The following is a 24,466-nucleotide window of genomic DNA, read 5'->3' on the forward strand; positions in this document are numbered from 1 at the left end:
ATGATGTCCAACCCTGTCCAAGGCCATACAATCAAATTCGTTTTCGTGTACAGCAGACATGTATCAAAAACTGTGTTACCACTCTATTGCTGGTTTACTTAGTTGACAATAATTGTACACAGTTGGTGACAATTCACTTCCCAAGGAAGGGGGGGGGGGGGACTAAAGATAGTCAATTCAGCATTATCCATTACCCATGCTTTGAAAATAATCCATAAAAAAGTTACGGCTCTGAAAGACAATCATCCAATGGGTCTTTTTCAAAGATTTGTGCTGCCAAAGACAATATCCATTTCATAGCAAAAGCTGTTGGCATCAATCCACTACAGACACTCTTGAAGGAAGAAACTGAGAGTATAAGCCTACCTATAATTATACAGTCTATAGTTCTGTAGCATGACTGAGCTGTGGAAATAACTACTGAGAAAGGGGGATGTAGGTAAGACATCATACAGTTAACAATGACTCACAAGTAAACACTTTACATGATGCAACAGAAACTCTTAATGTGAGAAATGCCCTACTATTCATTTTACTTTGCTGTGGGTCCAGAAACTAAAAGGCCACTGCAACACAAAACCCAACGGTAAAGAGGTATGTTTATTTGAATGACGTAGGTCCATATTTTTCTTTAATATAAACTCCCCTGCCCCCTACAAACTGTGGTTGCTGTTGGTGAGGAGGCTTGCCTGCCTCAGTGATACAGATGGCTGTACTGTATGAGCTACCACATTGGAAGGGTATCTGTTGAGAGGCCAGACAAACATATGGCTCCTGAAGAGGGACAGGAGCATTTTCAGTAGTCACAGGAGCAACACTCTGGTTGATTGACTGATATGACCTTGTAACATCGACCAAAAGGGCCTTGCTGTGCTGGTACTGTGAACAGCTGAAAGCAAAGGGAAACTACAGCCATAAATTTTCCCAAGGGCATGCAGCTCTACTGCATGGTTAAGTGATGATGGGATTCTCTTGGGTAAAATATTTAGAAGGAAAAGTAGTTCCCCATTTGGTTCTCCGGGCAGGAACTACTCAGGAGGATGTTGTCATCAGGAAAAACAAAACTGGCATTCTACATATCGAAGCATGGAACATTAGATCCCATAATCCAGCACATAGGTTAGAAAATTTAAAAAGGGAAATGGGTAGGGTGAAGTTATAAATTGTGGGAATGAGTGAAATTTGGTGGCAGCAAGAACAGGACTTATGGTCAAGTGAATACAGGGATATAAATCCAAAATCAAATAGGTGTAATGCAGGAGTAGGTTTAATAATGAATAAGAAAATAGGAATGTGGATAAGCTGCTATGAACAGCATAGTGAATGCATTATCGTTGCACACACACTGCAGTAGTACAAGTTTATATGACAATTACGTGTGCACATGATGATGAGATTAGTGATAAAAGAAATTATTCGGGTGGGATTGGCTTCAGTCTTGCAGCTTGAGGCTGTTGCCAGTGGGCATCACAGTGGGGGACTGGATATGAGGATCTGAGATAGATCCAGCATGTCCCATGTGTCCCCTGATTGGTCCACTACTTTGGCTGGCTGCCTGGGAACTGCCCACACTGAGGATGAACCTCTACCCATCATAGAGAGGGGTGTTGTTCCAAGGTATGGGCAGACTTTCTGTCTTGCCTATTGGAGGTCTCTTTGGTCTGTATGGCAAACTGGTTTCAGGTGTTATCTATGACGGATGAAGACGCTGAGCAAAATGCAGCCATTTGTCCTATTCCAGAAAAAACCTCTCAACTCATGAGGTGTGGGCATTCACAGAGGGTGGGATTACTGGTAGTTGGGCGCTTCAGCTTAAGGTGCATGATGCCCCCCGCCCCCTCCTCTTAGGGATATAGCTGCTATGGAGGGAAAGGAATACAATGTGCTGTTTGCATACTGGGAGGAGTCACTTCAGATGTGGAGAGGCTGCTTTTGGATGCCATGAAAAGCACGGGGTGCAGCCAACTGGAGGTGGTGGTTCATGTTGGTACTAGTGATGTGTGTCACTTCAGATTGGAAGAGATTCTCTTTCGTTTCGGTCAGCTAGCTGAAGAGGTAAAGACTGTTGGTCTTGCTTGTGAGATGAAGGTGGAGCTCACCATCTGTAACCCTATCGATACCAACTGTGGTTGTTTGGTACAGAGCCGAGTGGACATCCTGAATCAGAGGCTCAGGCAGTTCTCTGACCGTGTGAGTTACAGATACCTCGAATTGCTCCATAGGGTGGTGGGTTCCTGGGGTCTGCTTAATAGGTCAGGGTCCACTACACACAGGAAGCAGCTACATGGGTAGTGGGGCTGTGTGGAGGCAAATGGGTGGTTTTTTTTTTTTTTTTTTTTTTTTTTTTTTAGCTTAGAGGGTCTTGGGCAAACTGCAGAAAGGGCGTCAGTCTAAAACGGTGTAGAGCAAACACAGGAAGGTAGACATAGCAACAATCAGTATTGTAGTTGTAAACTGTTGTAGCTGTGTAGGAAAAGAATCAGAGCTCCAAGCACTAATAGAAAGCACTGAAGGTCAAATCTTTATAGGTGTGGAAAGCTGGCTAAAGCCGGAGATAAGTTCAGCCAAAATTTTTACAAAGGATATGTGTTCAGAAAGGGGAGATGAGATACAGTTGGTGCTGGAGGTTTATAGCTGTCCGAAGTAGTTTATCTTGTAGTGAAATTAAAGTAGATAGTTCGTGTGAGTTTGCATGGGTAGCGGTTATACTTGACAACTGAAATAAATTATTAATTTGTTCCTTATCCTGACCAACCACCCCCCACCCCCCCACTCAGATGATACAGTTGCTAAATAGTTCAAAGCAAATTTGAGTCTCATTTCAGTTAGGTACCCCACTTGTACAGTTCTTCGTGCCTTCAGTCTACCCTTGATATGCCGACAAAAATACATATTGAAAGTCAGTGTCGTCTGAAGCATACTGAATGCCTTCTGAGAAAATTATTCTGAACAGCTAATTCAGGAGCACACTCAAAGTGTAAATGGTTGCGAATACATACTAGACCTCTTAGCAACAAATAAAACAGGTCAGAACACTGTTGCAGAGGCAACAAAAAAAGCATGCCAAAGTTAAAAGAATGCAGAAGCCCCACAATTGTTGAATTCTTACACAAGCTTGAAATTTAGTACAAACTTCAATGTGGAAAGCTTTTAATAGTTTCCACAAGAAAACTACGTTCTGAAATCTGGCTGAAAACCCAAAGAGATTCTGGTCGTAAGTAAAGTACACCAGTGGCAATACACAATCAGTACCTTCACTGCGTGATAACAATGGTGGTGATAGTACCACTAAAGCAGGGTTACTACACACAGTTTTCCGAAGTTCGTTCACTTAAAAATACAACATAAAAGGCATCAGAAGATCAAAGCCAATTGGAAAAATATTTAGACAAGATATCTGTGTGATGCAGAAAGTGGTAGTTGACGCTAAACCATGAAAAGTATGAAATCATCCACATGAGTACTAAAAGGAATCTGCTAAATTTTGATTACATAGTAAAGCACACAAATCTAATGGCTGTCAATTCAACTAAGTACTTATGGATTACAATCACAAATAACTTAAACTGGAATGATCACACAGATAATATTGTGAGGATAGCAAACCAAAGACTGCGATTTATTGGCAAGAAACTTAGAATATGCTTCATGTCTACTAAAGAGACTGCTTACACTGTGCATATTGCTGTGCTGTGTGAGATCCACATACGTTAAGTTTGACAGAGGACATTGAAAAAGTCCAAAGAAGGGGAGCACGTTTTGTATTATGGCAAAACAGAGGATAGGGTGCCACCGATATGATAACACAAACTGGGATGGGTATCATTACAACAAAGGTGTTTTTCATGCTGATAGGATCTTCTCACGAAATTTCAATCATCGGGCTTCTCCTTAGGGTGTGAAAATACATTGTTGCATGTTGCACCCACTTGAGAAATGTTCATCGTGAGGTATATCAGAACTTGCACAGAATTATTTAAGTGTTCATTTTTCTATTTATTTGAGAGTGGAGTGATAGAGAAACAGCTTGTTGAAGGTGATGGGTTGTAGCCTCTGGCAGGCAATTAATTGTGAATTATAAAATAATCGTGTAGATGTAGAGATTGCCTTTTCCAAACATTTACACATTTGCTTTGCAGCCCAGCTCCCAAAAGTTTGTACACAACAGTACCAGGGGCACACAGTAATGTTTTGTCATGTCTACTGCTGGAAGCAATTCTTTCATTTCTACCATAAAGATTGCTTACTGTGAAAAATTAATGGCTCTTAATCACAGTTGATAGAGATATTTCATATTTTATAGTGAAAATGTGCACAGTTATTACATAACTGAATCATCAATACGAAAAAATCCGTCTCTCATTTACCCATTTAGTCTCTGTAGGGTGTATAGGATTTCAACTCTGACTGTGTGTGTGTGTGTGTGTGTGTGTGTGTGTGCGCATGCGCATACTTCATTTGGATTGAAAAAGAAATTTTTCAGCCTTAATAACATTTGCATTATTTATATCCAACAAGCATTTTCTTTTCTGTACCACAGTTGTCTTTAATGTTTCAGAAACTGATGCATATAGCCGCTGAAGTATTTCGAATCAGTGAAGATAATCCAAAAATGCAATATCCACATTTTGGAGCTGAGTGTGAATTCTTTGCTGACCAGTTGTTTCTGCAAATGGAGGAGTATGGTGAGTGATGTGCTTTTAGGTTTATAATTGTAAATTTCATAAATTACCCAAAACACAGATGGCTGGTTATAAACACAGTTTAACTGCTCTTTGTTGTGTCAGTGTAGTTCTAATTTATAAAATTTAGTGACACTCAATTTTCAATGATAAATGGCATTGTTCTTATTGGACATCGTCATTGATGATAAAACATTTTGTGTAAGTTTGATGATGGTGGTGGTGGTGGTGGTGGTGGTGGTGTTGGTGGTGGTGGTGATGAACAACAACAACATTGTTTGAAAATATGGAAGAGCTGAATAGTCTGATTTATCAATCAGACATTGAGTTACAAGGAAACCAGTTTCCCTTTCACACAGAGAGAGCATTCTGTGGAACAGCAGAAATTCTGACATTGATGAAAACACTCCTAAACAGAGATTTTCTTTAGCAGAAGCTGCTACATCATGATAGCAGCATTACTGCAGAAAAGGTGGTATTACTAGAGAATGAGAATAGTCTTGTGTAGTGACAAATTTATGAAAAAGCTGTACATCCTCAGCTTAACAGGGTTATGACATGCAGAGATTTACTAGATCTTACCCTGTTTCACGTCGAGTAAGGTTCACTATAAGTTTGCTAGGTGGCATACTTCACTGTTGGCTGGCAGGGAAGAGAGACAACTAGCTCATATGCCAAACTTTCTAAGGATGTAATAGGTAGCAGGATCATTTTACTGTGTGGATGGCAACGCATGCAAGTCAGCCCATCTGCAGTCTTTCTCCAACTATTTTAATCCTACACACTCTGTCATGCAGGTACTCTCTTCACTAAATCGCCACCACCAGGGTGGTGAGTGTGCTACAGAGAATTGCGTGAATCTCTTTGTGGAAATGATGAGGCCACTGACCAACAATTAAAGGTATACATTAAAGTAAAAAGTGCACAATCATTCTGTTACATTAAGTTAGTGCATAAGTTCATAGGATTTTGCATGTTGATATTCCAATTGCTATGGGTTTATATATCGATTGCCATTTTTTATTTGTTCTTCCCTGTTGCTATTTTAGTTTACATTTTCTCATTTGGAGATAGTGAGTGGAACTGTGGAAGCTTGAAATACCAAGTGGAGAAATCGAACTTCAATACAGGGATGACAACAGTGGAGGCAGCCAGAAACATTTGCGCCAAATATGAGGATAATGCTGTTGGATAGAGCACTGCAAGAAACTCTCTGCATTCAGGAAGATCTTTGGGGGTTTGATGAAGATCATTTAAACACATTAATTCGCAATGATCCACATCAGTATACTCGAGAACTGGCAAATGTGATGAACTGTGATCATTCCACTATTGTGCAAAATTTGTGTGCAATGGAAAGGTTCAAAAGTCAGTTGTATGTCTACCGCATGTTCCAAGTCAAAATAACATAAATGAGAGGGTGACCATATGTGTATCTCTGCTTGCTCATCGCAGTTGGCTCATGAACAACGCTGACCATTCCTATCCTATACCATTACTGGTAACAAGAAGTGGTGTATTTATGCTAACATAAGTAAAACAAAGGGATGGTTGAGTCCAAACAAAGCAGCAAGTCCTGCAAAAGATATGTTATGCATCTGGAGGAACAGTGAAAGTGTGGTGTATTGTGAATTGCTTCCTCGATGTGTAAACCTCACTTCTGACGTTTACTGTCAACGACTGAGGCTTCTAACAGATGCAGTCCAAGAATGCCAACCAGCAGGATGCTTGAAGTGATGTTAATCCATTATAACCCCCACCTGCATTCAGCTAGACGGACCAAAAAAAAAACTATACAGGAGTTGGGTTCGGAAGTCATTCGACACCCACCTTATTCACCTGATCTTCTGCCCTCAGATTTTCATCTTTCCTGCTCCGTGTTCCAAAGCCTTCAAAGAACTTTCTTTGTGGATGAAAATGTTTCCTGAAAATGGTTCAGAGTGTTCTTTGCCTCAAAACCACATGATTTCTACAGTCACAGAATTGAAAACTTACCCCAGCTTTGGCAGACTGTTGTAAATAGTGATGGAGAATGAGATGACTAAAGTTTCCATTATGTGTATCTGTTGTGTTTATTAACTTCATGGAAAAATGTTACAGACTTGTGCACCTACCTAATATTTACAGAAACCTTACAATACAAACATTCATTCAAATTGTGTACACGTGTATTGTTATCATCTTGAAAAATATTATCACTCTTGTTTTCACTTAGACATTCCTCTACAAGCTCTACAATCTCTTCCTCAGAAAGAACTGTGCATGAAGAACTAGCCATTTAGTGCTATCTAATTGGAACGTAATAATTACAACATTTTTCTCAACACAATTGCTACATTTGACACAGAGTTAAGACAGGCTTCTCTAGATGCAGTACTGTGCAGTGTTGATGCCTAGTACAGTCAGCTTCAAGAAAAAAGCATGTGAAAGCTAAAATAAAAAAAAGGGCTTAAATGAGGCTCAACATCAGAGTGGAAAATAAAATTTGCCATGTCAAGAACAACTTGCTGTTAGAGTGGAAATGATTAAAGAATTTATTGGGTAATAAAATTTGGTTGTTGCGCATATCATAGTGTCATTTATCGGCTTCATGATGAAGTGTCTTATGTTTTCATTAATGGTCATAGTTATTGTGGTATTTCGAGGTTAAGTATCTTACTGCAAGAATTTTGAATAGTCTGCAATGAAAAATTGAGGTTGCAATGTTTTTGCTTTTGGTGCATCTTAGGTCATACATTGCAGTAGAAAAAATATGGCTAACATATTTAATTATTCTGTAAACTTGGGAGGAGAAGAGAATGGGTTGTATCTAACGCACTCAGTTTTGATCATGCACACCAGCAATAAAATGTATCCTTGTAAACTTTGCTGTGTTGTGACAAGAAGTAATAAAGTGTAACATGGCAACAAGAGAAGTTAGGTGTTCCTGAAGACTCATCACTAATGACATTTTTCTGAAGGAAAAAAAAAGGAGTAAGATGATGACATTTTTCTGAAGGAAGAAAAAGGAGTAAGATGTGTGGGGAAAATAAATTGAGAGTTCTGTTGAAATTGTGGGGGAATCCTATGCCCCGGTGTATTTTTAATAATAAATGACTGGCCAAAGGGTTTAATTTTAAATCTTAATGATCTGAGAAATGTGAAAAAAGCAATATCAGAATCCTGCCAACTACCCATCAGGATGTAAACTGAATATTAATATATTTGAGGAATTAAAAGATACTTGAGATGAAAAAGTACAGTCCTACGGTCTTTGTAGTGATACAAAGTAAAAGATTTTATACTATGTTGTGCAAATTGTTCTGATATTTCTTACAGGGGACTGACATGTGAGACATAGAAACAAGTATTAGAAAACAGTTAACACTAGCTTTCAAGCTCATACTCTTTTTCTTATAAGAGAACACACATTCACACACAAGTGGTTGTTTATGTGGACGTGTGTACTCTTGCTTTTTTTAAAAAAAAAAAAAAAAAAGGAGCAAGTGCTCGTAAGCCGGTTTTAACAATTTTCTATTATGTGTTTCTGTATGCCAGGCATCAGTCCTCTATAGGTCAGTGGTTGCCTTTCCCTTGCTTCACGATTCTTTCTGTACAGGAATTTCCATTCTAGTTTTGTGTATTACTCAGATAATTAAGATATAGAAATCAGATCCTTTGGTCAGTTTTAATCCCAATCCATCATTATAAAAATACACTTGAGTGTAGCGTTCCACCAAAATTTCAAGGTAAGTAGTGATTTGCTGTCCCCAAACTTCTTACTTTCAGGGTTCTGACTAATAACTAACTTCTGTTGTTCCCATGTAAAAAATTTGAAACAGAAACCTGGAACAGTGTATTATTAAACTAACATCTACGGGCAAGACAGCTCAGTAGGTTAGGAAAAAGTGTGTTCTCGATATAAAAATAAGTGTAATTTCTTTACTTTGTTGTTCCAAAACACACAGCAATCCTCATTTTACAGCTATTGATGGCCCTAAAAAATTATTTTATTGAGAAAATCTGTAGTTACTTGAATATTGCAGTAAATCAGGAAGGTTAGCATATTAGCCATATGGAAAAAGTATCTCCTCTTTGTGTGCTATTACTTGCAAAATCTCACTTCAATACCTCAAACTGTTAATGAGATGTAAGGGATGTTTTAAATATTTCATTCTGGCTCTATACTTGGTGTGCACCATTGGAACTGAGTGTTTTGCATACAATCTTTTCTCGAGACTCCAGACAGACAGTGATGATCTACCAAGTTTAAATAATAATTCAATATGTTAGCTACATTTTGTATGCAGCAGTGATTACCTTACAGGCACCAATCACAAACTCGTAGCAACTCCTATTTTTCTTTGCAAACTATTTTAATTTCTTGCAGTAAGTCACTTCATCTTGAAATATCACAATAAATATGACTGTTACCAGAAAGACAGCAAAACTACTAAAGTGTGCATGAAATTGTTTAATCTTGTGGGTTAACCAGTTGTCTCAAAGTGTTCCCACTTTGCAAGCTGTGAAGACAGATGCCCAAGAGGACTCATAATTGGACAGCTCAGGTTGCATTCAGAGGACTGTACAAGAAAACCAGCATTTGAGCTACAATGGGAAACAAATGAAGCTCTGTGCAGGGGAGCTGGCTAAGAGATGACAGAGACTGCTGGGGAACCGTCACTTGAGGCGCCAAGTAAGCGTACAGTGAATCTTACTCTGTATGACTCGGGCTTTAGACACTAGTCGTTTAAAGGAAATGGGAGGCTGTTACACAAGCGAAGTGGGTAAATTTATTGACAAGCTAAAGACAAGATTCAAGAGACTGCAGTACTGGAGGTGATTTTCAACACATCTGTCCTCCAAGTAATATTAAAACATATTATATATACTTTAAGCTTCAGAGGATGAAGTGGACAGAGAATGAGGGGCAGAAGAGATTGACAGAAAGAGAGATGGGAAGGAAGAGATTAACAGAGAGATGGGGAGAAGAGATGGACAGGCAGGCAGGGAGGTTAGGAATAGATGGACAGAGACAGGGAGGAGGAGGAGGAGGGGGTGGAGGAAATGCAGTAGGAGGAGGAGATATGAGCAAAATATGTGCTGTACACATACACATACACAGATGAAGCTGCGGGTAAAAGGCTAGCGAATAATAAATCATTTGAATGCTGTTAAGCAGTAAAATGGCTTCAGTTGCCTTTTGTTTCTTTGAGCTGGAAGTTTTGCAGCAGCCTCAATTTTATCTTTATCAGCAAAATTCCATTTTGTGAAATAAGGAGTGCTAAACATTTTAACCAGTTTATTCTAAATTTACAATTCCTCCTTCCCTTAATAATACGAAATGTTCTTCCCAAGTTTCTCAAGTAATTAAAATGTCATCAACATATACAGTTAATAATATGATTATAATAGAGGGAAACATTCCACGTAGGAAAAATATATCTAAAAACAAAGATGATGTGACTTACCAAATGAAAGTGCTGGCAGGTCGACAGACACACAAACACACACAAACATACACACAAAATTCAAGCTTTCGCAACAAACTGTTGCCTCATCAGGAAAGAGGGAAGGAGAGGGAAGGACGAAAGGATGTGGGTTTTAAGGGAGAGGGTAAGGAGTCATTCCAATCCCGGGAGCGGAAAGACTTACCTTAGGGGGGAAAAAGGATGGGTATACACTCGCGCACACACACACATATCCATCCACACATATACAGACACAAGCAGACATATTTGAAGACCAAATTTGTTTGATTTCATCTATTTGAACTGAAAATGTAATCACTTTTTTGTTTGTGTATTTGTGCATCTACTGATTTCTCTCCCTGTCTTATAATTCCTTTGCAGTTTTGTGAATACAATTAAGACTTAAAGCATCTTCCAATTTACTGTTTACCAGTTCTTTAAACCTTTGATTGTCTGGTTGATCTAAAGACATTTCCTCAGAAAAAATATTGGTCTTCATCATTACATGTTACTCACCAGGGTGTATACAACCCAGGACAACCGGGAATTTTTTCATCCGGGAGATAACTGGGAATTCCAGGAATTTTTCATTATTTTTAGCTTTCAGTTAAATTTTTGTAATTTTGACTGGTAAAAATTGATTCTGTAGCAAAGAATGTTAATGTATCCTGCAACTGGAGGATGATATTGCAGCAATAAAATAGGAATGAGAGGAGGAAAAAAAAAAACTTTAGTGGCAAAGGAAATGCGCCATTTGCAACAACAAAACACCGTGCACGCACAAGCGTCTGCAAACGGCATGAGTATGTCAAAGGCCTTAAGACGAAGACTATGTAATACTTCATAGCAGTAACCTGCATTCCATGAGTGTGACGTCACAACGGTTTGCATTAGGTTCGTTTGACCAGTTGCCAGCTGGCTCTTGTGCATGTGCATACCCAGTTGACTCGCGTATGAGCAATACCTTCTCCCGCTTCCTGCTACTTGAAGTGTGGCTGTTGACTATATCGGCAGTAAGGCTCAAGCAGCCAGATGCTAATGAGCAAAATTTTTCTCGTGCGCCGTAGCTGCCAGATTCGCGCATGCGCAGAGTTCTCTGAGTTGTAGTGGGGAGGGGGTTAGTCTCCACCTGACCCCTGTTTGCATTAAGTGATTTCGCTATTTCATCTTCTTTTACAGCTCCCATGACAAATGAAAACAAAACAGATTTCTGCAGCCGGGAGCTATCCATTGAATTATAATACATTCACATAATTATGGAGGGCAAAAATATATTATTAGTTTCAGTTTTCTGATTTTATTTCCAAATTGTTAGCAGTCAAGCATTAATCGCCTTGCCGAACTTTCAATTGTTCGTTGAATTTCAAGTGCACGTTTTCATCTTCTGTCATGTATGTCATTATGCCATAATAAAAAACCAAATATGACATAGTACAGCACTGGTACTCCAAGAAAATTTACATTCCAAAAACCACACTGAAAAGCTTAATATCACATGGGATCTACTTCACTGTGAATCTCGAAAAAACCAATGTGCTCTTCAAGCTGATTTATGCATTTCAGTATGGTTTACGAAATTCTGATGCTCTTGGAGTATCCTCTGATGTTCTGTTTCTTTTTTGGCATAGTGTAAGCTCCCTTAGTGCTTTATACATACGAACATGTGGGCTTCCTACACCACTGCAGCTGCGCACACGCAATAAGGCGTGTTTTCTGGCACTCTCTGGCAACTGCTAAATCGAATCTATTTCTAACAGTCTCGGGATAGTATTGCGAATATGGTTCGAGAAGCATTACTTGCACAGTAAATTTCTTTTTACACAAGATGAATTATGTTAACTGTGAGGAAGTGGGATGAATTTCTTAAATCACAGAGCGTTTAAAATGGAACACTTTGACAGGGTGTATACAGCCCGGGAGATCCGGGAAAACCGTGGGAACTTTTTCATCCAGGAAAAGTCCGGGAATTTTTTAGAATTCCGGGATTTTTCATTGTTTTAGATTTCAGTTAAAGTTTTTGTAGGTTTGACATGTAAGATCAGATATGCTGACAAAGAGCTTTAGTCCACTACTGCTGAATAATACTGCAGTAATGAAACATAAATCAGAGAATAACACCAAAATATAAGTTTCGTTGCATAGAAATGGGTAATTTACACAATGCACAGACCAGTTTGCCGACGCCGAAAAGTGTCAAAGGCTTTAGGTCGAAGATTATGCAGTACGTCCGTAACAACTAATGTGCATTCGATGTTCATGACGTCACAATTGTTTACATTTCTAACAGATCACCAGAAAATAATACGAATAGTGGCTTGAGATACATTACTTACAAAGTAAATTTCCACGCTAGATGATTTATGTTACGTGTGAGAATGTGCAGTGAATTTCTTAAATCACAGAGCGTTATAACTCTCATTCAAAACGGAACACTTTGAGCCATTTGAAAAATGTCGGGCCCAGAAGGTAAGTCATTTATGCCACTATTTAAAATTTTACTGGCACATTTGTATTTGATATGACTTCACGTGTAACATACGCTAAAAAAAGACCAAACTTAAAGTTAGTTTTCATATTGAATGTTGTTCTTTCATAGATAAAAAATTATGCAATCAATGGCAAAAAGTGTAATTGACCTTCAAAAAAATGTGCATAACATGTTACTGAGCAATGTCACAAGTCTCTTCATGCCAGAACACCTCGACTTTTCTACGCAACTGATAATCATTTTGGCACGATTTTAATTGCCAAATTAGAGCCTGTTAGTAGGCCTACGGACTTCCTATCATTGTAGGACAAATAACAGTGGATGCCAATAGACGATGCAATTCTCATACACATCTACGTACGAGTTAACCAGTGTAGAAACGCACTTTGCTGATTTGAGCGAGCTCGGCCTACCTTCATAACGTACGCGCCGCGGCCTGTTTTTCTCGTAGGCCTCGTGCTCTGAATAACTGCCGTCATTCGCTAGTGAGATCACGTGACATGAGCTATGACTGGCTGACAAAAGTGCATTGCTCAACGCAAGCTCTATTTTAGAGTTTTGAAGCTACCGTGCTGTAATTTGTGGAATTTGTGTATATACTTTCGCAATACGAAAATAAATTCTGTGCATATTGTCTCGCATCAAACAACTTTCCAAACGCATGATTTTCCTGGATTTCGTTTCCTAAAGTGCTTGGACGTCTGCCGGTATAAGACCTTTACGATTCAAAGGACTGATAGGTTTTACAGCTCCGAGGGAAAGCATACTGTTACTTAACACGGATGTATTTTCACCCGCTTTATACGTAATTTCATCTTGGAGAAATTGTGTTTTTAACTTGGAAATCCGGGAATTTTTTTTTTTGTTGTCCACGTAGACACCCTGCTTTGAGGACCAGCCACGTAGAAGAATTTCGAGCCCAGAAGTCCAGATATTTATGATATTATTTTAAATTTACTGGCACATTTGTGTGATGTATCTTTAAAGTATAACACATGCAAAATAGATCAATATTACATGTGAAAGCGTAGCTTTTCTTGTAGCTGTACTATGTATGTTAATGTAAACCATTAACTTTTCCTCTTTGTGTATTCACACTACGTAACAGTGACCTTGCTATTGACTGACTACATCACGTGTCCTATGCTCTAAATATCTGCTGTCATTGGCTGGCGACATCACGTGGCATGAGATATGACTGGCTTACAAAAGGACATCGCAATCTCGATTTCAATTCTCCAGAAACTAACTTGCTGTGTTTGGTGCAATTCGAATTTGTACTTTCGTAATAGGAAAATATGCAGCGTATATGTTGCTGTACATCAGAGGTCTTTCCAAAACTTCTTTCCTATTTTTTTCATCAAAAGTCTCTCCAAAACTAATAAGGCAAACAATAGCATGGAACTTCCTGAGCACATTAAGGCAGGTTTCCTCCACCTAAACAAGTGGCTTTATGTATCCAACCCAATTCAATGTTTCAAATGCCAGCACTTTCGGCTTACTACTTTTTGGTGTCATGGAGAAGAGACTTGTGGCAAATTCAGTAAGGCTGCCCACAAAGGTGTCCTTAGTTTGTCTCCATTGATGTGTGTGAATTGCTCTGGAGCTCACCGTATCTGGAGTTGGGACTGCAGCATGTATCTGGAAGAACAGAAGATACAAAATCTTAAGACTACGAAACACTGCATCCTTTGCTTCAGTTGTTAAACAACCAGAGCAGAAAGCTGATGCTGCTACACAGAGGTTGCTATTGTCAGCAATAGTACCTGCATTTGTCCATGAAGTTGTGGTGCTGCAGTCCTTTGCCCCAGAACTCCAGAAAAAGCTGTTGTTGCTGGCATTGGGTAGCTCCGCACCCTTCCAAAGGTTCAATCTGGCACAACATCGAGTGCTGCCACAACCACAGCCACGGTTGTAGCTGCAAAGCCCACACAGCGTAAAAAATCAAAGGCAAAACATCCACCCCATATGGATTTGGGAAATAAACAGACCAGTGATGGCAACATCATGCCCTGTGATGTCTCTCTTGATTCTTCTTTGGAGGCGATGGATGTTGATGTTGAACTTAGGCAATCATCTTGCCCCAGGACTGAGCCTCCACTCATGGTAGGCTGCCTTCCATGGCAGAATGTCAGGATGAAAGGGCTACCCCTGTAATAGAAGCCTCCCATCCTCCAGTGGAACATTAATGGGTTCAGGACACGTGTGGAGGAACTCAAGCTCCTAGAAAAGGAATTGCTTGTGTCTGCAAGAAACTTTTTGAAGCATCTGATGCCCGTGTCTGTGGGGGTATACACTCTTATCATGTGGATGTCCTTACTGGGGAAAGGGCCAAGGGAGCGGTTGTCCTATTTGTAAATAATACATACCACTTGTCTACTCTTCTTCTGGCTATTGGCCTGCAAACAGTTGCAATTGAAATTCGTGCTCATCAGAGGATTACTGTTTGCTCGCTGTATTTACCTCTGCTAGATGCAGTAGATTCTGAGCCTCTAACAGATCTTATGGATAAGTGCCCTGACCATTTCTCTTCCTGGGACACTTCAGTGCCCATCTGGTCTTGTGGACTTCAACCTTTACTTGCGCTCAGGGTCATATTTTGAAGAGCCTCCTGATATCTTGAGCTGTGCATGCTAAACAATGGTGTGCCCACTCGTTTCTGTGCTGCTACTGAGTCATTTCCAGCCATTGACCTATCTCTCTGCTCTCCAGCCCTAACAGACTGTGTTCAGTCTGGTGACCTCTTCCCATTCCACATTGACCTTCTGGATGGAAGATTGCTTGACTAGATTCCACCAAAATGGATGGTCAGCAGAGCTAACCGGATGCTGTTCAGTGAGCTGGCTGTGTTCAAACACCACGACAGCCTCCAGGGATGGGTGGACCACATCACACAAGTGATCCATCGTGCTGCTGACATATACATCCTAAAGTCCTGATAAGTGCCATCCAGTAGTCCAAGACAGGCATTTGGCTCTAAGCTGGTTTAAATGCAGCACAACGGCAAACAGCCTCACAGGATTTAGTCGTGGACACCAAGGTTCAGCATATAATTAAAGAGGGCAAGAGGAGGTCATGGCAGGAGTTCCTGGTCTCCATTGACCGTACCACTTGTTCTAAAGTATGGAAAGCCATCTGTAGGATTTCTGGTAAACTCTTTTGTTTACCAATAGCAGCAATGTTGAAACAGGCATGCCTCGAGGCAGCATCTGAGGACATTGATCAGACACTGATAGAACATTTTTGAAAACCTAAAGTCAGTGTAGTCCAGAATCCGACGTTTTTTTGCTGCCATGTGATTGTAGAGAGGAAAAGTTGGACTTCAGATGAAACAATTCTGAGTCTTACAACTACCCTTTCTGCATGTGGGAGCTGGAATCAGCACTGTCAGAGACTCATGGTAATGCACTCACTCATGAGACCAGAACTGGTACTGCGTGCTTAGACATTTGCCAACAGTATCAAAGGAAATTCTCCTTGAATGTTTTAATCTTATATGTCAATCAGGTCACATCCCCAACTCATGAAGAGAGGCTATTCTGATACCTTTCCTCAAACCAGGAGAGGACTGCACATGTTCCGGTAGTAATTATTGGAGTATTTCCTTAACGAGTCGTGTAGGAAAGACCCTAGAGTGAATGCTGAACCATTGTCTGGTCTGGTTGTTAGAGCTCAGGCAACTCCTTACCTGCTCTCGATGTGGATTTTGGAGATTCAGCCCACTGTAGCAGCCTGACTCTGCTAGAGGCAGCTATTCAGCAGAGTTTCCTATGTAAACATCACTGTGTTGGCATATTCTTTGAGATCAATAAGGCATACAATACTACCTGGAGACACAGTATACTTCCACAATTGCATCAATGAGGTTTTCTTGGCCAACTCCCCGTCTTCATAGAGCCTTTTGTCTCCGTGGTTATTGAGGACCAAACTTAGTAGTACACAGTCGGATCATTTTGAGCAGCAGAATGGTGTCCCTCAGGGCAGTGTTTTAAGTGTCACCCTCTTCACCATAGCAATAACATTATCAGATGTATGGTAAGGAGTCCTGTGCAGTGCTCCTTATTTGTGGACAATTTTGCTGTTTTCCTTTCCTCCTCCAGCGTTGCAACAGTGACCCGTCAGTTGCAACTTACAGTGCAGAGGTTATTGAAGAGGACTGCAAAGACTAGTTTTCTGTTTTCTGCAGATAAGTGTGTTTCTTATTTTTAATTCACCTGACTTGCATATGAGAGACACCATTCTACATTTTAGAGAGAGGTGAGGTTCCTGGGCTGCATTCTTTATTCCAAATTGTCATGGTTGCCACACCTGAGAGCCAGGACCTTGAAGGCTCTGAGCATTGTAAAGTGACTTGGCCAGAGGTCTTGGGGTGCAGACAGGGTGAGTCCACTCCAGTTTCATAGGGCTTTCGTGCATTCACAGTTACTCTGCAGATTCACAGTGTATGGGTTGCCAAGGCCTTCTTATTTGATGATCATTAATGCTGCCCACCACGAGGGGATTTGGCTTGCCACCGGCGCTTAAGGAACCAGCCCCATATCCAGTCTCTGTGCCGGCAGGCATGTAAATTTCTTGCAGATTTGAATTCATGTGCTTACCATACTGTTGTTCATCCCCCTCTGGAACATGTTTTCATTCATTGTCTATGAACAACAAGGCCATTTGGGATCCATGTGCAGCATGTGCTGGAGTCACTTGGTGTGGAGCATGTACAACCCCAAGTCCTGGGTTTTAACTCTCTGCCACCCTGGTTACTTCAGAGGCCCAGTGTCATTTTAGATTTAGTGCGGTACAGGAGAGGTAGCAGTACTCCTTCTGTGTTTAATGTGACATTTTCTGATATTTTATTCAAGCCTCGCAACTGTGTAGCAGTCTTTAGAAATGGGTTGTTGGTCTGTTGGTTGCTCTGTCGTTTCCCTGGATCATGTTGTCAAGGTCCAACTGCCCCAAGAATTTACTGTCTTCGATGCAGAGTTATAAGCAATCTTGCGAGCACTGGAGCAGATGAGACATTCTTCCAGTGCTAAATTTGTTTTCTGTTCAGATTTTCTGAGTGCCCTTCACTCTCTGCAATGCTTGTATCCAGCAGATAATGTAGTCCAGAATATCCAGGATGCCCTCACCCATCTACAATGTCTGGGGAAGGAAGTGTCTTCCTGCTGGGCACTAGGGCACATGGGTATTGTGGGAAATGAAAGGATGGATCTAGCAGCCAAGGAAGCGTGTCGTGATCCTCATTTATTCCAGTGTGCCATGGCATTGTTTGCTGGCATGTGTCTGTGTCTGTGGGAAGATGAGTATCTGTAAGTGACAGACAGTAAGCTCCATCTAGTAAATCCCAATTGCGGCCGTCGCGTACCTCGTTCCAGCCACATCGATGGGACGAGGTCCTCCTTACTCATGTTCGCATAGGCCACAGCTATAGCCCGCTTCATGTAAGAAGGCAGTTCTGTGCATAGAGGCAGAGTGATAGGGAGGCTTGGAGGGAATGAGGTTTGCGCATGCGTGGTGGCAGAGAGCAGGCAGACCAAGTCTGTGTTGCCTAGCTGTGTCGCTGCGGACAACAATCGTGTTCATTCGCCCTAGGTACATTGTATTATTCATTCAAATGTATGAGAGAATAACACATTCTAAAACTAATTTCGATCATTCGCCTACATGAGAGAAACCGTACTTTTGAGTCTTGAGGTTGTATCCACTGTTCCACAGCAATTCCCTGTGTGATGTCAGAAGGTGAGAACTGCTGATACAGCTTTTGTGAAGATGTCAAGAACAATTTTTCTCAAAACGACGTTTGTCTAATGAAAAGATCATCGAAAATAGTTGCCGTTTATTGCGATTTGAACTGTATTGTAAGTAAGAATGTAATACTTAACAGAACAAACTTCAAACTCAAACTGAAATCATTATATTTCTTTGAAAACTGCTTAAATTCCATATAATTTTTAAAATGTGAGTAATGTGCGTATGTGGGTGTGATTTACTGCTGTTCAATGTAAATTGCTAGTGTAAAAAAGAATTACTGGTAGCAAAGACTAGTGCAAAAGACTATCGTAAAAATTTTCAGTACATTATCATATTTTTCGGTGTCAATAGGCACTACGAGTTTAAACTAACCTATTCAACATTACTGTGGGAGAACGCATTTATGATCCATTGAACAAGCTAACAATTAACTGTCTTCTGTATCTAACTCGGCAGAATGCTGACCGATAATGTTGAAAACTACCGATATATCGACAGCTAACTCTCCCTTTCATTTTAAGGCATTTTTCAGTTTGTGCCACGAAAATGACAGGAGTTTATGTGTTGAAGTACTGGAGTTTATGATGAATTTATCCAGCTACATTGTCGCAAGTAATACAACAGGCTGGGAAAAGCTTAAGTTCTCCTTGGGCAACATGTTGAACATTATAGTCTGAATGCTTCACAGCTTACATATTCCTAATCAATAAAAGCTAAGAAGTTCTCATGCACAGTGTATTCAATTGATATGTTGACAGAAACATTTTTAAGCTGTGAGTCTTGAAAACCGAGAAAGATCGTTACTTTGTTTCAAAGTTTGCATCATAATACCATCTACTATATGAGTCTATGTTCGAACTATCCGATTATAAATTTAGGATGATATGTCCAAGGCTTTTATCCATCTTCATCTCCCTGTATAAGTCTTATTTTTAAAACTTTTCACCATGATGCACACAGTGTGCTGATGCTGAAGGGGGATGCTGTATATTGCTTCAAGCACAAGCTTTCAATGTCTGTTGTTGACTGTTTTTTTTACCCCCACACACAGCTTGTAACCTGTGCGGAAATTAATTCTGTCAGATTACATGGACAGTAATACGTGGGTAAATGCAAAACTGTGTGAACACATTCACATGCAAGAAAGTCAAATTTGTACAGTCTGTCACGTGACTTTTATACATTAATGAACCTGTGCGGAAATTAATTCTGTCGGATTACATGGACAGTAATACGTGGGTAAATGCAAAACTGTGAGAACACATTCACATGCAAGAAAGTCAAATTTTTACAGTCTGTCACGTGACTTTTATACATTAATGAACTGCAAGAGTTCAGCATGAGTCTGGCTTATATTGTCCGGAATATTTTTATTCTTCAGCCAGAGCACAATATTCCATTCCTGGTGCTCGTCCTTGGACACTTCTCTGTAACAGCTGAATGATAACTGGCATGGATATTACAATGACAACTTTGAAGATAGGTATGGCAAGAATTGTTCAGTGAATCACTTCTTGAAAGTGGCAGCGTTCATTTCTGAATGGTAGTCACTACTGTTTTTCTGACATCTAAATACAAGTTTACTCTCAGGAACCAAATCAGAAGAAGAGCCAGCATGCAGAATAAGAATCCGAGAACTTTTTCGTAAGGGAACTTCAAAACCGCCTGTACCATCACTCATTTCCCAGCTGGCATCCATGGAATGATTCTGATTCACCCATGTTTCATCAAGGTAATATACTGTAGAACTACCTCCTTCTCTTGTATTGTGCATCTTTGTAACGGATGTGCATCGTGCTGCTACGTCACTTCTTTCAATTAAAAACACTCTTCTTAACATGTTTAAAACCAATGAATTTTAAAATTCTTTTCATTGACGAAGCGCTACCTCTGAAGCCAATTTGCTGAGGCATAATTGCAACAAGTTTTTGCGATGTTGGGTATTCCCTTCTTATATACATTTCAAACACTGAGCACTTTAAAACATCGTTGTTAAAACCATCTATTTGTGTCACAGGTTTCTTGTGATTTCTATGCTTTTCAGGTGACACAAAAACAAAATTTCCTGGGTTTTCTAGAGCTCCGACATTTTTGTTTACTATTCTCTTTACAGCTCCGACACTTTTGTGTACTATCCTCTGTACAGTTCTCTTGCCGACACATGCTTCTGCAGTTCATTCTTGAGTCTTGAAAATTTCAAAAATAGAAGTATTGGTTTCAGATTCAAATTTGACGATGTTGTAAGTGATGTACAGAGATCACCTCTCCTGCTTGTGAAGCATCTACATCTACATGATTATTCTGAAATTCACAATTAAGTGCCCCCGCAGAGCATTCATAGAAGCACCTTCAAGCTGTGTCTCTACCATTCCCCTCTCGAACAGTGCACAGGAAGCATGAACGCTTTTATCTTTCCTTCCAAACTCAAATTTCTCTTATTTTATTATGATGAACATTCCTCCCCATGTAGGTGGGTGCCAACAAAGTATTTTCCAAAAGTTGGCAACTGAAATTTCATTGAAAATCCTGCCTGCCACAACAAAAAATGACGTTGTTTTGATGATTGCCACCCCAATTTGCATAGCATATCTGTGGCAGTCTCTCCCCTGTTTCCCGAAAATACAAAACGAGCTGCTCTTCTTTGAACTTTTTGATCAGTTCTATCTGCTGTGGATCCCACACCTGACAGCAATACTCCTGAAGTAGATGGAAAAGTGTGGGGTGAGTAGTCTGTTTAGAGGACATGTTGCATTTTCTAAGAGTTCTTCCAATAAATTGCAGTCTTTGGTCTGCTTTCCACACAATGTTATCCATGTGTGATAGTTGGATTTTAAGTTACTTGTAATAGTTATCCCTAAGTGTAAGTTGAATTCACAGCCTTTAGGCTCATGTGTTTTATTTTGTAATCCGAATTTAGCGGATTCCTTTTAGTAATCGTGTGGATGACTTCAGACTTTTCATTATTTAGAGTCAGTTGCCACTTTTCTGACCATATAGAGATCGGCCTAAGTCGTTTTCTAATCTGTTTTAATCTCTGATGGCTTTATAAGACAGTAAATCACAGCATCGTCTGCAAACAGTCTAAGAGGACTGCTCAAATTGTCTCTTAAATCTTTTACTCGATGATTTTGTGTCGATTACATTTCTGACAAGAAGTCATGAACCCAGTCGCACAACTAAGATGATATCCATAGACACACGATTAAATTAAAGTTGCTTGTGAGGAACTTTACATTTATTGCGTCGCCTGACATTCATTTGGAAACCACACAAAAACATTTACAGATACACATTCGTAGCTATATTGCTACAAGGAAGTAACATCAATATCTGAATGGATAATTCTGTTGCTCTGTGAATGAAACTGCATTGTCACAAAATACGGCAACAGCGCATCACATGGGAAAGAGATTCTCACAGTCCAGTTTGTAACTCACGGCTAACCACTTGGAAAGAGAATGAATCTTACTGGCTACTAGCAGGTAATGGTGGGGGATGCACAGAACAACTGAAAATAGGGCTGCCTTCCAACATGACGCGAGCTATAGTTATCTTCTTCACTGGTGTTTTTTGCAAAGAATTTATGTTTGTGTATAAATTATCCCTTCTGCTGAAACATAAGTCAGTGTTAGTATCTTATCCTTGTGTATAAAATCCCAGACAAATAGTTCCTACTTGAAACCACCCTCTTCTCATTTAACGTAAGAATGATTAACTTCCATCGGAATATGCAAAGTGATAATTGTTCATAATTACTATGAAGTTTTCTAGCAAATATATTGCTATTTCAGCTGATTTAATGATCTTGGCTAATAGTAGTGGATCAACTCAATAATTAATAGAACAAAATGCTGCTATTTTATAGGTCTTTGCTGACATGCGGCTCTCATTAACCCTAGATGACATGTAGGGTCTTGTTTACAGGCATAAATGTTGCTATAAATTTACGTTTTTGTTTATTTTCTTCATTTCTCATTAGTTGAAAAATGGTAAAATGTTACAGTGATTCATCACATAGAAGAAGATACCTCATTTTCACAAAACAGTTAGTTTTGAGTTCACATCACCACACTTCTCAGGTAAAACCAACACGCTAGTGCAAAGATGTCACAGTCCCATACAATTTTAGTTAACTAATGATCTACAAATCACTTATAAAGAGTAGTATACTATTAACTGTACTCTTGGTACTGATTGCATTAAACTGTCTCCTACGACAAACCACAAGAAATGGCCCTTAATTGGCATGTATTGTATGGTGTGCATATAATTTACTTTGTGTGCACAAGAATATTTTGTAAGCCTCTGCAGCAGATCAGTATTATGTTAAAATCTGGTTTTATTAACATTGAAAATTTAGTTAAAATTTACATTTTTATGATTAGAAAATCTGTGAATCAAAGTAGTTATAAAAGATATTTTAAATAGTCCAGAATTAGAAATCGTCACTTCCAAAATATTCCACATCAATAAGTTTGTTTACATTGTTAAATACTGTGTTCGTGACAAAAGAAATTGTCTAGTGAAGTTAACTGTGTTTTCTTACTATTATGAGGCTAGTTATTTAATGAGTAATAAATTTCAGCTTGATACAACTGAAATAAAATTCAGAGATTAGGGTACATGTGCTTTTGCCCTGAATGTATCTTGTTCGTACGACATAGCATTTCCTAAATGTTTTGACATGGAATTGAAAGAGGCCGGATATGTTCCTATTGAATATCCCACCAGAGTTCATGTACAAGTCCACAAGTGCTTATTAACACCCAAAATGATATGCTAAGCGTGTGTTTCACATATAGCCTCACAAGGCAGGCTTCCAGATTACAGTCACCATTTAAGCATATAGCACATGGAACTATTATTAATGGTAAAATTGAAATAGGTCTCACCCAGAAACACAAGATTTCATCACCTGAAATACAAGGGATCAATCTTGAACACCCATTACAATCTGAAGGATTTTAGTTTTTCTGGATAATGGAAGCTGACACAATGGGATGTGGACCACCAGTCCAACCTGCAACAGGCAACCTGGAATTATAAACACATCCATATCTTCTGCAGTGCTTAGTGCCACACACAGGGAGAGGGAAAGGGAAGGTGGAAGGGGCTTATCTCTGAAGGATACTGTTCATAGGCTCAGCAATGCTTTTGTTCTCCCTTATATGCCTGTTGACCACTCAGTGCCTTAAGTATTACTTGGCAGGGTAAATTGGTAACTCGTCTTGGTTGTGTGACTAGGTACAGACATGTTCTAGTTATAAGTGGTGTGTGTTGTTAACTTGCGGTGCTGGCATGAACAGTGATTGTGAGAAATTCCTTCACGAAGCTGGACAACTTGATCCTAATATCATTAATTTTACTGAAAGTGAGAACTATAAAAGTGTAATAGGTGACAGATGCAAGCAAGTTTTGGCAACCAAAAGTTAAGTAAATCAGTTGCTTGCAAATTACAGGAGGGACAAGATGCTGGGTGGAGCAAGATTCAGGTAACTGCCGCAAAGTAGAAGTAGTAAAATGCCTACAGTAATGACACAGATAAACCTATTATTACACAAGAATTTCCCTGATATTATAAATAATACAAAGAAAACCACCTTTGCAAAAACTTCAGCTTTTGTCGCATGGCACTGGACTTACAGGTTAGTAAAGAACTCTGAGAAAAACTGTTACAGCTATGGTATTTGATTTTAGAAGGTGCCTCAATGAACGAATTGTTATATGTAAACGAGAGAACAGATTTTTTATGAAAAAATGTAGAATGTAGCATCAGAATTGAAGGGTGCAGTGGTCTCGGTCTCTCTCTCTCTCTCTCTCTCTCTCTCTCTCTCTCTCTCTCTCTCTCAAACACACACACACACACACACACACACACACACACACTACATTGTGAATCAAAGTGCCTGACAACATTTCATTCTTGTGAATGCATAGTTCTTTTTGTGGTTGCTTCTCCTCTGTTGTGACTACAACAGAAGAACCTGAGATTATCATACCAAAATGGACAGAAAAAAATTAAAAGTACATACAGATGAGAAAACCCAAATTGTTGACATTAATTAATTAATGAGCACTAATCTTGTCTTGATTCAATTGAA

The 24,466-nt window shown here is 39.5% G+C and overlaps 1 protein-coding gene across 1 annotated transcript in view; it reads left to right on the plus strand.

The window, feature by feature from the left end:
• The window catches only part of LOC124545474, a 437,325-nt gene that overhangs the window by 362,831 nt on the left and 50,028 nt on the right, over positions 1-24,466 (plus strand). The window contains exon 12 of the mRNA XM_047124406.1: positions 4,559-4,685. Coding sequence (XP_046980362.1) covers positions 4,559-4,685 — 127 coding nt within the window. The remainder of the gene's footprint in view (positions 1-4,558; positions 4,686-24,466) is intronic.

Source organism: Schistocerca americana, chromosome 8 (assembly GCF_021461395.2).
Source record: "Schistocerca americana isolate TAMUIC-IGC-003095 chromosome 8, iqSchAmer2.1, whole genome shotgun sequence".
NCBI lineage: Eukaryota > Metazoa > Arthropoda > Insecta > Orthoptera > Acrididae > Schistocerca > Schistocerca americana.